We start from the raw sequence: 17,374 nt of genomic DNA on the forward strand, positions 1-17,374 counted from the left end.
ACTCACCTTACATTCCCTTGATGCCCAGCAAAAATAATAAAGCAGCAAAAATACATTTGTCCAAACCCTCCTCCCCAAAACTAGCATTTGTACCCTTTCATGCAAGCCCTTTTCTGGGTATTTATTTGTTAAACATCATGCCCATTAAAAAAATGTACAACAGCTATTAAGAGATTAAAACAGATATAAGAAATACTCAAATTAAAATAGCATAAAACAGTACCTCAAGCTCAATGAGCATTCATGTATTCTAGCCTTAATTTTTTTAGCTGATTGTGTAAGAAGTAATCTATCATGTATGCATTAGCTCAGTCATTGTGTAGATCAAAAGGTAAAACCATCCTAAACAGGAAACCAATATTCTTCCTGTTTAATCAACAAATCTAAAAATTTATTCTTTTCAACTATTTACTCTTGTCCACCACACCATAGTGCTCCACATGTTCACCATAGTTTTATGACAAAGAGAAAATTTTCATGAGCCACTTTTGTATCCCCACCCCCTTAAAGAAAGAGGGAGGAAAAATTGTTTCATACAGAAGGCGTTAGTTGTATGAATTACAACAGTCACCTAAGTGTGGGCTCATGTAACCAACAGGGATTTTACCTACATCCATTCAGTCAGTTTATGGGGGTTTAAAGAAATTCCAAAGAGTCATCAGAAGAGGAAAAATAAAGGTAATGCTTTTTGCCACACAGGTAGAATCTTTGAAAATATGTGTAATATGTAAAACATTTTGACACCCCCATAAATATTTTTCCAGAATTAAGAGTATAAAATGCTTCTCTTGTTCAAGTGCTTCCTATCAGCCTCTGTAATCACTACTCACAGTAACCTCAACTCCTGCCACAATGTACAAAATGCAACTCTTGTCTTGCATCGTACTGACTCTCGCACTCGTCGCAAACGGTGCACCTACTACTTCAAGCTCTACGAAGGAAACACAGCAACAGCTGGAGCAATTGCTGCTGGACTTACAGTTGCTCTTGAATGGGGTTAATGTGAGTATATTCCCTTTCCTACTAAAATTATTATATATAATTTTTTGAACTGGAGTTCATTTTTTAATTAAAATATATTATGCTTTCTCAGAATTATGACAGCCACAAACTCCCCAGGATGCTCACGTTTAAATTCTACATGCCCAAGAAGGTAAGTACAACTTCGACGTTCAATTTATGTTTTAATAAAATTCAAAGTTGTATGAAAATTTGTAACTGATTAGATTAATAGCACTTCATCTGAAAAGCATCAGTAACTTCAATATTTAAAAAAACAATTTGGTAAGGAAGCTTCTGTAAAATAGCTTTGCATATGTATTTTTCTATATGTATTGGCATGTGTTTTGGGAAAGGAAGTGGGAAGAGACAAGAATAATATTCCCAGTTTATTGATGGGACAATTTTAAAAGATTATATTGACTTATTTTTATTTAAAAATTTAAAACTTGAGAGATATTTGATTATATCATTTTACCATGCAAATTATCAAAGTTGATTTCCTATTTTTAAAAATCCATCATTTTAGAAACAGTCTTCCTTTGAGAGGCAGCATAGTAATGACCAATAGCATGGTCCCTAGGACCAGATTATCTGAACTGGAATCCCAGCTATGTCTTAACTTTTGTGACCTTGAGCAAGTTGCGTACTCTGACTCAGTTTCTTATCTACTTACGTGAATGACAGTTATTTATAGTTCATATAGTTTTGTGAGGATTAATAGGTAAATGCAAAGTACTCAAAATTGTGTCTGATATAGGGAAAATACCATATAAACATTAGCTATTAGTAAAAAAAAATTCTCCCTCAGAATATAATGTAAAATATTGGACTTACACATCTTTTATGCCAATAGACCTAGAGACTTATGATGCTATATGGCTTGTTTTCCAAGATTTGGTCATTTGAAGATTCAGATAAACATAGATCATCTAAGCTCCTATGGCTAAGGTAGAAATATAAAGTTTCTTAGTAGTTGTGCCAGTGAACAGAGAATGAGCATAACATTGTGCTGGGAAGAGTTTGTCCCAGGGTGAATCCAAGCCCAGGGAAAAAAAAAAAAAAAGGATGTAAAGGTCATGGATGTAATCTCATTGACCTCTTATTAACTGAAAGAAATTATTCTTCAAACTACTCTTTCAAAAGATGAAAATAACTTGAGATGCTTCTTCAACTTAAGAGCCACATAACTCTAGCTTTATAAAGACACTAGACTGTTTTCTGAGGAAAACAGCTCCAAAAAGTTAAGCTCTGAATTTGTAGTAACAAGTTAAAACGCCAGTGGATAGAAATGTCATAAAATGTGTGTGGTGTAGTCCTAAGTCACGCTTTAAAGATTTCTAGAAAGATAACATGAGATTATGTGCGTAATTTAGAGGGTGGTGAAATTCTTTGAAATCTAACAGTTTCTAAATCACATCTCAAAATCTATTTGAAACCCAAAGTAATGTGATAAGCTCCATTCATTTGCTCATTTTACCACCATTTTATGTTCACAAAAAAAATTTCAGGAAGTTATAAAAACATTTAATTCAAAGGATGTTATGTTAGAGCTATAAGAAAAAGAACTAAAATTTAATCTTGGTTCCTCCTAATCATGTGACTTTGGGAAAACACTTAGATTCTGAGATTTATTTTCCTTCTTTGTAAAATGGAGATAACAGCACTGCATTGCTATCTCAAGAGGTGGCTGTGAGACTTAAATGGGCTTGTTTGGGAGTAGACACTTTAAAATTATAATGTGCTATGATGAGAGCTGTGACTTGTGTAAAACTGATAAATCACACACCGGTACCCCTGAAACAAATAATATATTATATATTAATATTAAATAAAATTATAATGTACCAGAAAAATATGAAATATTATTATAACAGATCACATGGGTGAGGAAGTATATAGGTTTAAGTCAGGAGGGCCACCCAAAAGTCCTTCAAATATTCTACTCTTTAATTTGGTTGGGATGCATAATTTTTTAATGCATTTTAATATACTTATGGAAAAGTAAAAAATTAGGACACTTATATGACTTGCTATATTGAAAGTCACTACTATATGGTTAAAATTCCCTAATCTATAAAATGTTGGGATTGTGACAGTATCTAAGAGCTCATCTGTCCTAAACATTCTGTAATTCTCAACTCTTAAAGGTTAGAATTATAAAATGTGATACTATACTTCCATGCTGTGACTGCTCTGATTCTAATAATTTCTACACAGAGGGGAAAAGAATTCAGCCTATATCTGTGATTTGCATTTGGGTACAGAAATGTTGACTTTGGGCAAAGCCAAATTAAGTTGAAATTATTGACTTATATTTAACATTCATTCATTCACTCATTTTAGAGAGAGGAAGCAAGCATGAGCAGGGGGAAGGGCAGAGGGAGAGGCAGGCTCCTTGGTAAGCAAGGAGCCCAACATGGGATTTGATCCCAGGCCCCTGGGATCATGATCTGAGCTGAAGGCAGCCACTTAACTAAGCCACCCAGGCCCCTCTCATTATGTAACATTTAATGCTAAACATGGGTAGGTGAACTCCAGTTTTTCCAGTCTTATGAGCTACATTGGTCCATATTTAAAGTAATGCTGACAACAGGAAGAATAATAAAAAACTACTCTCACTAGAGACTAATTTCTGGTTCTGACCTTTAGGGCAAACTGACCTGACAACTATTTTTATTATTATTCAAGGCCACAGAATTGACTCATCTTCAATGTCTAGCAGAAGAACTCAAAGTTTTGGAGGAAGTGCTATATTTAGCTCAAAGCAAAAACTTTCACTTGACAGACATCAAGGAACTAATGAGCAATATCAATGTAACACTTCTGAAACTAAAGGTAAGGCATTACTTTATTTGCTCTCCTGAAAACAAAATAAATGGAAGATCATTTTAAAGTGGTATAACATTTTTATAATTTGTGAAGTTCTCATGCATTTTAAGACCAATGTGAACATGTATCATTTTTATGTTAGATGATACACTATGGAACAGGGCAGTATAATTTAGAGGGTTTCTGCCTACCATCCACCTAGAGATAAGCCCATAACCCAGCACTCTTTCACATTAATACAAAACTGGGAATGGGAAAAGGCAAGCGAATTTTGCAGAAAGCGGACAGGTTTTGTTACATATTTTCTAATTCTTTCAGATCATTTTCCAGATTAGCCAATCTAATTACCTGAAAGGCTTTTAAAATGCAGTTTCTCTATTATTTGGTGGAAGGATTAAGAGATTTACCTAAAAAAAAAAAATGAAAACTAAAATTGCCAGTGGGCTAGAAAATTAACTCCTTATTTAGAGATAATACTTTTAAGAACTTAAGTATTTTTAAATGCACAGGAAATACTAAATATACAAGAGACTCAGGTGACGTGAAGAGATTCATGGCTCTCTTTTCTCATCACATCTGAAAAAATACAAATTTCATGAGTTAATAGGCCTCCAAAATAGCATAATTTTAATTACCGTAGAGCCAAGTTTCTAAAATTACGTAATTCCAGTTGTTTCCAAATAAGTCATTGTATTAGTAGACTGTTTCTTTTCATCTAATTAAAAAAATACATTGAAATCAATGTCATCTAAACATTGATAGATAATAATGTCAAAAGGTTACAAAGTTTTTGACCATCAGAAAACTCATTAATTCTTGATGCAAAATTAAGATAAAATTATGTGCAAGACAGAAAATGTCAGCTATTTTAAAATTTTTAATTTAAAATTAAATTTAAAAGTTAAAATTTAAAAATTTAAACCTTCCCAAGAGGTGATTCAAATAATTATATGTAAGAGGGTATATAACACTGCAACAGTTTATTTAAAGGAAATACTTATCTTACTAAGTTTATATTTCCATGGTAGGAATTACCTCAGTGTGAAAAAGTGCTCTCTTTTATCTTGTTATATTTCAAAATATTTTGTCAGCTAGAGGCAGAGTTGAAATAGCTCCTACTAGCAGAGGACGTTAATTTCTAAAAAAGTCAGTACACAGAACAAAATTTCTAATGTTTAGACTTTTAAAATTTTGGAAACTTACCTGCATTAATACTAAGGTGGAGTGGGAATGGGTATGAGTATGTATGAAAATGTTCTTCACATAAATGTTTTCCAAACAAAAGCTTATCCTAATTTACTCTGGGTTGGTTCTATTTTGCTTTGGGGAACTATGAGGAGATTCACTAAAGTTAATAGGAGGTTTAAGGTCTGGAAAAGAAGTATAATATGTAAATGACTATATACATGTAACCTATAAATAGATATATGCCCAGAGGAAGAGAGGTTTAACAATTTTATTTTACATGCAGCATTTAATGAAATATTTGTCTTGAACTGTTTTTACTTAAAATGTTTACCTGTATACAATCCAGGAAAAAGAATTCTTGTGTTCACTGAGATGGGCAGAATTGACAAATGAGGAAAATCTTAGTTTATATGTTATTATCACTTGTTATCAACATATAACTTTTTGCCATACCATTTCAATCATTTCAAGAAAATGTGATTAATATATTAAACATACTTGAAAATAAAGGGCATCAGTCATAAATTATTCAACTGGGAATAAGTATATATGGGAAACTACCTTGAAATAAAAAAATTAAAAATTTTTCTTTTATAGGGATCTGAAACAAGTTTCAAATGTGAATATGATGACGAGACAGTAACCATTACAGAATTTCTGAACAAATGGATTACTTTTTGTCAAAGCATCTTCTCAACACTGACTTGATAAGCACCTATTTAAATGTACCAGGCCTTCTATTTATTTAAATATTTAAAATTTATATTTATTTTTTGATGTATGGTTTGCTACCTTTTGTAATTATTATTCTTATACTTCATATGGTAAATATGGATCTTTTAAGATTCTTTTTGTAAGCCCTAGGGGCTCTAAAAACTCACTTATTTAACCCAAAATATTTATTTTTTATATGGAATTCTTAAATATAATGTCTATGTAGATCAGTTAATAAAATTATTTAATAAAGTTGATGAATAAAAATAAGCCTAGCCATTTAATGTTCTAGGATTAGCACAGGGTAAAACATTTCTGAACTCATAAGATAGTTAAGATGCTTCCAAAACCCACTCTTCCCCTGGAGAGGTACGTGGAATATGGAAATGGGCTTCTCAAAGTTCTTGCTTTCTCCTTTCATAAGCGGATTGGATCCTTAGTTCTAGTTTGAGCAAATCTCATCAAATCACACTACTTTCCTTCTTCAGGTTATGCCTTAAACAAGATGCCAAACTTGAAACTCTTCGTACAATTGGTGTGCCTCTCTATCCATTCTCCAGCATCTTACAACTTGCTGTCTGGAGGCTTACTTGTATAACATACACCAAAGTTCTCCCCTGCCCTCTGGCTTTCCAATGGCTCCCACTACTGGGGAGCTCTGGTAGGATGTCTGGGGGACAGAAGAGATCACCTGACTCTACATGTGAAGTAGTCTCTGGATGGCTTTACCTCCCAACCAAAAAACCTAGTTTCTCTCAAGACTTTTTCCTTCTAGGTTCTGCTAACTTTTCCTTCCACTCCCCCCTTCAGCCCTAGGGATAGTAACACTTCAACTATTACTAGCCTTGCAGCTTCCCTGTACCATGATCATAGTTTGGTAAATTGTCTCTTTATTAGATCCTCCTTGACGTATTCTGAGTATGCCATCTCTTTTCTGGCTCAAACATATTAATCATGCCAGAAATAGCCACAACAAATAGACTACCAAAATCAGATCTGGGTCTGGCTTCATCAGGGATATAGGAGTGAGATCGTGAGAGATCGTGAGATATGAGATGCAGATATTTTGCCAGATATAGAGGCTGAGAATTTTAAACATCTACTGACAGAGCCAACCTCTAATAGCATCCTTTTTGAGGAAAAATCACTCTTCTGCTTAAAAACCTTCCAGTGACTTACAAATTAAGGTTAATTTTCCTCAGAACTCACCTCTACCCCCTGTCATTACCTCTAGGCCTAAAATGAAAGTTAAGATCTCAACATCACTGAGGTTGTGAGAATAAAACATGTTTAGACCAACAAGGGTGAAAACTAAGTCAGGTGTAGGCTGATTTAATTTAAGGCAGTGAAACTCCCTGGGATTCAGAATTTAAAGAGAACTTGCAAATGGCATTAATAGTTGGTTGAATAAATTCTTGCACTCCACAGTGGCCTTTTAAATGATATTTAAATGCCAGAATTTCCCTGTAGAATAAAGAGTCCAAAGGACGAGGGAAATAGAAATACTGGAATGGATCTATTATGTGCAGTCTTCTCATCTTGCCTAAGAAGTTATGAAGAAATGCAATGGTGAGGGGGACACTAGCATCAACCAAAGTTGTGTGGTGGGTTTTTGTTTTTTTTTCATTAAACCAGAAATAACAGATGGTGATGCAATGGAATTGGTTTCCCTGATCTGAGACTAGTGGAGCCCTAGAGTGATAAAGTTCAGGTGAGAGAATTTAGCCCTCAGAAATAAGGTGGAAGCAATCACTAACTACAATAAACCATAGGACAAAGTGCTAATCAAAGTATTGATCCAAAAGGATCTGCAATGGTGACTGAGTGATCACAAGATCCCTAAAAATTCAAAGATTCTAACTCTGCTGGGCAGAAATAATTGAAAAAGCACCATAATTGAGAATCATGGACTGTTTCCATGGGGGGGGGGGGGGGGGGAGGAAACCAAACAAACCATGCCTTGTGCAGGTTTAACTTAAAACATAAAGTTAAACATAAAGTTAAAACGTAACTTGGCTTGTGACAAAACCCTGGCAGAGAAAAATGTCTGACTACAGAACACCAAATGATTATGCCACCTGAACTTCCCATCATGGGCTAGTTATTAAATGATGTACTGAAACAATATTGGGTGAACAGAGCAGCATTTCATCAAAAAACGAAAGTGAGTATTTGAACGGATCTAGGAGGAAGAATTAAACTGCATAAGGAGGTAGCTTAGAATCTTATGGTACTTGATTAACATTCTTTCTCAGTCCATCCTTTTGGATTCTTGGGGAGCTTCCTATTACAAATTTAAGAGAGAGGAATAAGAACCTAGTTTAAAAATTGATTTGCTTCTCCATGTCCTCATATCAGGGAGATCATATGATAGTTGTCTTTCTCCGATTGACTTATTTCACTAAGCATGATACGCTCTAGTTCCATCCACGTCGTCGCAAATGGCAAGATTTTTCTTTTGATGGCTGCATAGTATTCCATTGTGTATATATACCACATCTTCTTGCAACATGGGGGGTTAGGAGGATAGGAGAAGAATAAGTGAAACAAGATGGGATTGGGAGGGAGACAAACCATAAATGACTCTTAATCTCACAAAACAAACTGGGGGTTGCTGGGGGGAGGTGGGATTGGGAGAGGGTGAGGGGGCTATGGACATTGGGGAGGTGAGGCGAACCATAAGAGACTATGGACTCTGAAAAACAACCTGAGGGTTTTGAAGGGTCAGGGGTGGGAGGTTGGGGGAACAGGTGGTGGGTAATAGGGAGGGCACGTATTGCATGGAGCACTGGGTGTTGTGCAAAAACAATGAATACTGTTACGCTGAAAAAATAAATAAAATGGAAAAAAAATAATCATAATAGAGAAGTTTAAAATATTGTGTGAATTACTTAAATGTGAGCAAATGCTGTTGGAGAAATGTCACTGATAGACTTGCTCTATGCAGCACTGACACAAACCTTCACTTTTGTCAAATATGTTATTACCTGTGAAGCACAATAAAGTAAAATACGATAAAAAAAATTGATTTGCTGATTGGCTGATATTATCAGCCAGAAAATGGATGATCCCAGAACTATAACCCTATTCAAAATTGTGCATTTGTCTATTTCATGCAGAAGGAACAATGGACATAGGTATGGATCTAGAGAAGACTGACTTATGGGAAGTGACAAATGAGTTCACTAGATGATCATACATTGACAAAGAAAATGGAAAATAATGACAAAGAGGTCTGGGAAAGGGTTATGTGAATGGACCTATTGAGTGAGTAGAGAATGTAAAAATACTAATGTTCCTCTCTAAAGACTCTCATTATACAAGTAAACAAGATGACCCCTCCTGTGAATGCCAACCAGCTTATTTCCCTGGTTAATCTAGTACTTACTCAATAGACCTATGTAAAAAGTGGCTATGGCAACAAAGACGGGGGCTATATATGAGCCCAACAACATAGCCTTTCACTCACAGTGACTGCCATTGTCACTGCCATCTGCCACTGCCACTGAGTACCCAGCTTCCAAAAGCATAAGACAAGGCTGAGCATTCAATATGGCACCATTCCCTAGAGAAACCAGGTGGCTATCAGATGGTAGATTGATTAAACGGATCCCTATCACTAGGAAGTAAACATAGACTAAACACTATTTTGTCCTCAAGAGGATATATGTTCTAATTCAGATTTTCTTTCTTTGCCTCATGTTCTGCAGCACCACCATTAGATTTATGGAATGCCTTCTCCATCACAACACTGCCTCCAAACATTTTATGACAAGAGAAGTGTGGCAATGGCATCATGCTCATGGATTTCACTGATCTATGTATTCCATCATTCAGAAGCAGTTGGCTTGATGAGTGTGAAATAACCTGCTAAAGTTTCAGTTATGACATCTGTTTGAAAATATTGTGAAGATCAGGTATGGTCCTACAGGATGCACTATTTATGTTAAACCAGCAGCCAATATATAATACAGTCTCCCCTGACAGATGGCTAAGTCTGGCAATCAATAAGTATACTTACTACTCACTTACTTACTATACTTACTCACTTGAAATATCTTTACCTCCAATCAGTAAAACCTTAACTTTGTCATTTTTAAGGTCCTAGTGCTCAAGAAGGCATGTTTCTACCAGCAGTCTTGACTTTGGTAACTGATGACATGGAAACTAAGACTATGTTTTGGCCATATAGGGCCTTTTCATGGAGCTGAATGAACAGGTACATAAAGAACGACTGTACTGGCCAGACTGATTGGTTCTGATGACAAGGGGAAATGGAGGTTCCTGCTACAGAACAGAGGCAATACTACACAAAGGGTAGCACTATATTTGGAACCCAGGAAATCCAGCATGGCATTTTAAAGCACTCTATTTCCAATAGCACTAGTCAATGGAAAACTATACCAATCCCCAAAATGCAAGAACATCAAAGACTCAGATTCCCCAGAATTGAAATTTGAAGTCCACTAACCAGGTAAAGAATTCCGTCCAGCCAAAGTAATGGCAGAAGGTAAAGGAGAATATGCAAAGAATACTGGAAGAAGGAAGCTATGATTACTAACTCTCATGACTAGCTATTGAGCAGGGACAAGTGTATTTATTTTACCTGTATTTCTTTCTTCTTGTCCCATACTATGTGAAATGGGACTTTGCATAATCTCACTTTCTTTATGTGAAAAATACTGGTGGTGCTTAATATTTTAAGTTTCAGGAGAAGTATTTTTGAATTGGTATAACTTCACAATGATGCCAAGCTTGGAGAACTTCATGTGTCTCCTCTGCTAGGGCCACTTTCCTCCCAAATGAAGGAAGAGTGTACATGTTGGAGAATAAAGGGACAAAGTGTGCTAGATATCTTCTATTTTCTCCTGATGACTCTACACCTTTCCCATCCTGCTAAGCAGACTTGTGAGGACTATCTTAATGTGTTTTCCTTGCTTTCTGGTTTCTGGTTGAGTTTGGCCAAAGAGGATCCATGGTAAGAGTTGGATGAAAGATCACCTCAGGACGGCTGCATCACTTGATGGAACGTATATTCCTCTCAAAGTGCTCCTTTTTTCATGACCTTGTCCTTAAGTTTCCAGTAATCTACTCACTCCTCCTCCCTTCAGGCCTAAGCCTGGCAGAAGTCTCCCTATATGAGGACAGAAACCAATGCAGACAGGTCTTGCATGTTATATTCCTCAAGAGAAAGAATGTGTATAAGGATTTTCTCTGAGGGTATGTTCCAAGTTATGGCACAGAGAAATGGAACCCAAGTGGTAGTCCCACAAGGAAATCAAAGTAGTTCAGAATTTCAAAACGTATGGTATTTGAGAAGCAAGCAAAACAAAGGGAACTGTGGAGGAGGAGCCCATACATCCACATATAAATTTTCTTCAATGGCTGATCCATCAGCTGCACCTCTCAACCACACACACACACACACACACACAGAGAGAGAGCAGAAAACAGTAACTAGGAGGCAAATGAGCTATGTAGAGAGCTTGTGGTGCTGAGGAGACACAGGCTGGAGTTTAAGCTCTGCCGTGGGAAGGGTCTAGTAAACATGTCAAGATTTCAGATGAGAAAAAAGAAGGGCTAAGATTCTAGGTAAACAAACCTTGAAATAAGGGCATTTGTGAAACTTAACAGCTCTAACAAAGCTTAAAACCACACCTCAAAAGGATTAAAGGTATCTGCCTGATTCTACTAGCCCCCTGAAGAAAATTTAACTTAAAGATACTATCATCCAGAGCCTCTGTAATATTTCATCCACATATGGCATTAGTTAAAAAATTATGAGGTACGCTAACACATGCAAACGCACCCAATATTAAGAGGCAAACCAGTAAAAAAAAAAAGAAAATCTCCAACACAAAATTCAGATATATAGTTATAACACACAGACTTTAAAATAACTGATTAATATGTTCAAGGAAACAGCATGACACCTGAAATATAGATTTCTGCAGAAAATTGAAATCTATTTGAAAAAAATCAAGTGTAACATTCTAGAACTGAGAAATACAGTATCTAAAATTAAGAAATCACTAGATGTATTCATCAGCATACTGGACATATCAGAAGACTGGATTAGTGATCTAAAGACAGGCCAACCATAAGAGACTATGGACTCTGAAAAACAACCTGAGGGTTTTGAAGGGTCAGGGGTGGGAGGTTGGGGGAACAGGTGTTGGGTAATAGGGAGGGCACGTTTTGCATGGAGCACTGGGTGTTGTGCAAAAACAATGAATACTGTTATGCTGAAAAAAATAAATAAAATGGGAAAAAAATATCCAAAGTGAATACCAAAGGGAAAAAGAAGGTATTAACAAGAAAAACACAAGGAACAAGTAAGAAAAAGCAAGCAGGATAAATACAAAACAACAAAAACCCCACAAAAAATCCTTAAATCCACATCTAGGGAAATCACAGAACTGTTGAAAAGCAAAGACAAAAAGCATCCAGTGGGAATAAAAGCATTGCCTTAACAGAACAATAAAAAAATTGCTGGCTAATATTTCAACAACCCCTATGGAAGTTAGAAAAACAAAGGAATGACATATAGATGATAAGATAAAACACATGATAATCTAGAATTCTGTACCCAAAATTCCTTAGAAATTTAGGTGAAACAGATATTACAGACAAAATCCTCAGAAAACTAGTCAAAAGCAGACCTGAACTACAAGAAGTACTAAAGGAAAAATTTTTGTCTGAAGGGAAAATTCCCAGATGTAAGCACAAACCTGGGGGAAAAAAAAAAAGTAAGAAGGCAATATATCTTGTGCATTTTAACATCCACATAAGTAACATATCTGACAACAACAAAAAAAAAAAAACTAAGAGCAAAAAATGATAAATAAAAATTTATGTAAAAATTAAAATATTGCAGGATCCTTGCATTGTTTGGGAAGTGCTAAAGGAATGTATTTTAGGTAGACTTGCAGTTAAGTGTTAAAATAAAACAAATGGAGACCTATGTTGGAAACTTCCTGAGCAGACACCACCAGTTTAGTCATACAAACCAAAGCTTAATTTAGATTATTTTTTGCAAGACTAACTTGACCTGGGTCATCTTGCCTTCACCTCTGGAAATAATAAGTAAAACTTGAACTGTTTCCCAGGTTGATATGAGATAACCACTGAACAGTTCCCTACAACTTAAGAATACTCTAACACAACCTAGTCACCACTCTCCCACTGTATAAGCCTACTCATAACAATATGCCCACAAGCCTCATTCTGTGTTTTGGTTTTAGTGCTTCCAGTTTGCTGACTGTCTTTCCAATGTGTGCAAAATATAATTACTTTGGGTGATTTACTGGTTTTATTTCTGTTATTTCTGAACCTTTGACATAAGTCAAATTTGCATATTATAGGTAACCTCTAAAAGAATAGTAGAACTAAAAAGTAATAAGGCAGGAAATATAATATTAGAAATATCCAACCTAGAAAAAGAAAGGAATGAGGAACAAATGGAGGCTAAAGGAAGAAAGAATAAATGAAACAGAAAAGAGCTAAAAGGAAGAGTTAAAACAAGCCCCATCAATCTCATTAAGTAAAAATGAATTAAAATCTCCAATAAAATATTATAGTTTTTTAAAAATATGCTTTAAATAGACAAGGAAAGGTTAAAAGTAGAGAATGAAAAAGGATATAATGCAAACACTAGCCAAAATCAAAACATCCCCCAAAACAGAAATAACTGCACTAATTTAAAAAATGGGACTCTGAGAAACAACCTGGGGGTTTGAAGGGGCGGGGGTTGGAGGTTGGGGGAACCAGGTGGTGGGTAATATGGAGGGCACGTGCTGCATGGAGCGCTGGGTGTTGTGCAAAAACAATGAATACTGTTACGCTGAAAAAATAAATTAATTAATTAAAAAAAAATGGGACCTTACCACAGTTTGGCAATTGTGGCTATTGTTGCTATGAAAATTGGGGTACATATGGCCCTTCTTTTCACTACATCTGTATCTTTGGGGTAAATACCCAGTAGTGCAATTGCAGAGTTATAGGGTAGCTCTATTTCTAATTTTTTTTTTCTTTTTTTTTTTTTTTTTAATTTATTTTTTTTCAGCGTAACAGTATTCATTCTTTTTGCACAACACCCAGTGCTCCATGCAAAACGTGCCCTCCCCATCACCCACCACCTGTTCCCCCAACCTCCCACCCCTGACCCTTCAAAACCCTCAGGTTGTTTTTCAGAGTCCATAGTCTCTTATGGTTCGCCTCCCCTCCCCAATGTCCATAGCCCCCTCCCCCTCTCCCAATCCCACCTCCCCCCAGCAACCCCCAGTTTGTTTTGTGAGATTAAGAGTCATTTATGGTTTGTCTCCCTCCCAATCCCATCTTGTTTCATGTATTCTTCTCCTATCCCCCTACCCCCCCATGTTGCTTCTCCATGTCCTCATATCAGGGAGATCATATGATAGTTGTCTTTCTCCGATTGACTTATTTCACTAAGCATGATACGCTCTAGTTCCATCCACGTCGTCGCAAATGGCAAGATTTCATTTCTTTTGATGGCTGCATGGTATTCCATTGTGTATATATACCACATCTTCTTTATCCATTCATCTGTTGATGGACATCTAGGTTCTTTCCATAGTCTGGCTATTGTAGACATTGCTGCTATAAACATTCGGGTACACGTGCCCCTTCGGATCACTATGTTTGTATCTTTAGGGTAAATACCCAGTAGTGCAATTGCTGGGTCATAGGGTAGTTCTATTTTCAACATTTTGAGGAACCTCCATGCTGTTTTCCAGAGTGGTTGCACCAGCTTGCATTCCCACCAACAGTGGAGGAGGGTTCCCCTTTCTCCACATCCTCGCCAGCATCTGTCATTTCCTGACTTGTTAATTTTAGCCATTCTGACTGGTGTGAGGTGATATCTCATTGTGGTTTTGATTTGTATTTCCCTGATGCCGAGTGACGTGGAGCACTTTTTCATGTGTCTGTTGGCCATCTGGATGTCTTCTTTGCAGAAATGTCTGTTCATGTCCTCTGCCCATTTCTTGATTGGATTGTTTGTTCTTTGGGTGTTGAGTTTGCTAAGTTCCTTATAGATTTTGGATACTAGCCCTTTATCTGATATGTCGTTTGCAAATATCTTCTCCCATTCTGTCAGCTGTCTTTTGGTTTTGTTAACTGTTTCCTTTGCTGTGCAAAAGCTTTTGATCTTGATGAAATCCCAATAGTTCATTTTCGCCCTTGCTTCCCTTGCCTTTGCCGTTGTTCCTAGGAAGAGGTTGCTGCGGCTGAGGTCGAAGAGGTTGCTGCCTGCATTCTCCTCAAGGATTTTGATGGATTCCTTTCTCACATTGAGGTCCTTCATCCATTTGGAGTCTATTTTCGTGTGTGGTGTAAGGAAGTGGTCCAATTTCATTTTTCTGCATGTGGCTGTCCAATTTTCCCAGCACCATTTATTGAAGAGGCTATATGTGGAAAACCCAAAAGACTCCACTCCAAAACTGCTAGAACTTGTACAGGAATTCAGTAAAGTGTCAGGATATAAAATCAATGCACAGAAATCAGTTGCATTTCTGTACACCAACAACAAGACTGAAGAAAGAGAAATTAAGGAGTCAATCCCATTTACAATTGTACCCAAAACTATAAGATACCTAGGAATAAACCTAACCAAAGAGACGAAGAATCTATACACAGAAAATTATAAAGTACTCATGAAAGAAATTGAGGAAGACACAAAAAAATGGAAAAATGTTCCATGCTCCTGGATTGGAAGAATAAATATTGTGAAAATGTCTATGCTACCTAAAGCAATCTACACATTTAATGCAATCCCTATCAAAATACCATCCATTTTTTTCAAAGAAATGGAACAAATAATCCTAAAATTTATATGGAACCAGAAAAGACCTCGAATAGCCAAAGGAATATTGAAGAACAAAGTCAAAGTTGGTGGCATCACAATTCCGGACTTCAAGCTCTATTACAAAGCTGTCATCATCAAGACAGCATGGTACTGGCACAAAAACAGACACATAGACCAGTGGAACAGAATAGAGAGCCCAGAAATCGACCCTCAACTCTATGGTCAACTCATCTTTGACAAAGCAGGAAAGAATGTCCAATGGAAAAAAAGACAGCCTCTTCAATATTTCTAATTTTTTAAGGAATCTCCACACTGTTTTCCAAAGTAACTTGCATTCTCACTGACAATACAAGAGGATTCCCCTTTCTCTACATCCTCTCCAACACTTGGTTCCTGTCCTGATAATTTTGGCCATTCTAACTAGTGTAAGGTGGTATCTCAATGAGGTTTTGATTTGAATTTTCTTGATAGCTAATGATGATGAATATTTTTTCATGTGTCTGTTAACTATTTGTGTGCCTTCTTTGGAGAAGTGTGTGTTCATGTCTTCTGCCCATTTTTGATGTGATTATCTGCTTTTTGGGTGTTGAGTTTGAGGAGTTCTTTCCTTCAACAGACAAATAATTAAAGAAGATATGGCCCATATCTATAATGGAATATTATGCTTCCATCAGAAAGGTTGAAAACCCAACTTTTGTATCAACATGGATGGGACTTGAAGAGATTATGCTAAGTGAATGGGACTTGAAGAGATTATGCTAAGTGAAATAAGTCAAGGAGAGAAAAATCAATTATCATATGGTTCCACTTACTTGTGGAGCATAAGAAATAACATGGAGGACATTAGGAGAAGGAAAGGAAAAATGAACTGGGGTAAATCAGATGGGGAGATGAAGCATGAGAGACTATGGACTCTGAGAAAAGAACTGAGGGTTTTGGAAGGGAGCGGGTGAGAGGATGGTAAGTCTGGTGGTGGGTATCAAAGAGGGCACATATTGCACGGAGAACTGGGTGTGGTGCATAAACAATGAATCTTGGAAAACTAAAAAAAACCACACAAAATTAAGATATTAAAATAAAGAAAGAAAAAAATAAAGCTATTTTATATATTAAAAAAATGGGACCTTAAAGAAAAAGATAGATATATATAAATATAGAGATAAATTTCATAATGACAAGACTTCATTCCATAAGAAGATATAACAACCAAATTTGATCCATTTAATAATTCCATAACTTCAAATTGTATATAACAAGACATCTGCTTTCCAGCTTTGAGTAACTGGTACCAGACTAGTCTCTTATAACCATAAAAGTTGAGCAGTGAAAAACAGGCAGTATAGAAGTAAGACACTTAAGAAAATGGACAAAAATAAGGTGAGTCCTAGGGCACAGCCACCTCATTGATCAATGACAATCAAAGAATAACTAATAGGGAAGGCATGTATCCTTAAAAATTGTGATCTAAACAACCACAAAAGCTTGTCTAAGATTAGAAGATGCTCCAATTCTTGTTTTTTTTTAATGTTCAGTTAACCAACATATAGTACATCATTAATTTTTGATGTAGATGCTCAAATCTAACAAGGCAGAGTAGAGAAACCTTACTGAACACCCTGGAAATTTGGTAGAAATCCTAAAAAGACCAGGACTTAGATTTTGGACCAATCAAGCCTTATTTTAAGGACCACTCTATACATGCCCTAACAATGCTCAACAGCAAGTCTTGAAAGATTCAAGATAATCACAAGTAAATTAATTCTATTCCAGAACAAAATTCAACATTGCCTAAAATAAGACAACAACATGGATGGA

The 17,374-nt window shown here is 36.1% G+C and overlaps 1 protein-coding gene across 1 annotated transcript; it reads left to right on the forward strand.

Annotated features, from left to right (window-relative positions):
* The first annotated feature begins 852 nt into the window (after window positions 1–852).
* IL2 (interleukin 2) lies at window positions 853–5,733 on the forward strand. Its single transcript, XM_045997539.1, has 4 exons — window positions 853–1,002; window positions 1,094–1,153; window positions 3,691–3,837; window positions 5,617–5,733. The coding sequence occupies exons 1-4, from the start codon at window positions 853–855 to the stop codon at window positions 5,725–5,727; spliced, it is 468 nt and encodes a 155-aa protein (XP_045853495.1). The 3' UTR covers window positions 5,728–5,733.
* The last annotated feature ends 11,641 nt before the right edge of the window (window positions 5,734–17,374 follow it).

This window comes from Meles meles, chromosome 2 (assembly GCF_922984935.1).
Source record: "Meles meles chromosome 2, mMelMel3.1 paternal haplotype, whole genome shotgun sequence".
Classification (NCBI taxonomy): Eukaryota; Metazoa; Chordata; class Mammalia; order Carnivora; family Mustelidae; genus Meles; species Meles meles.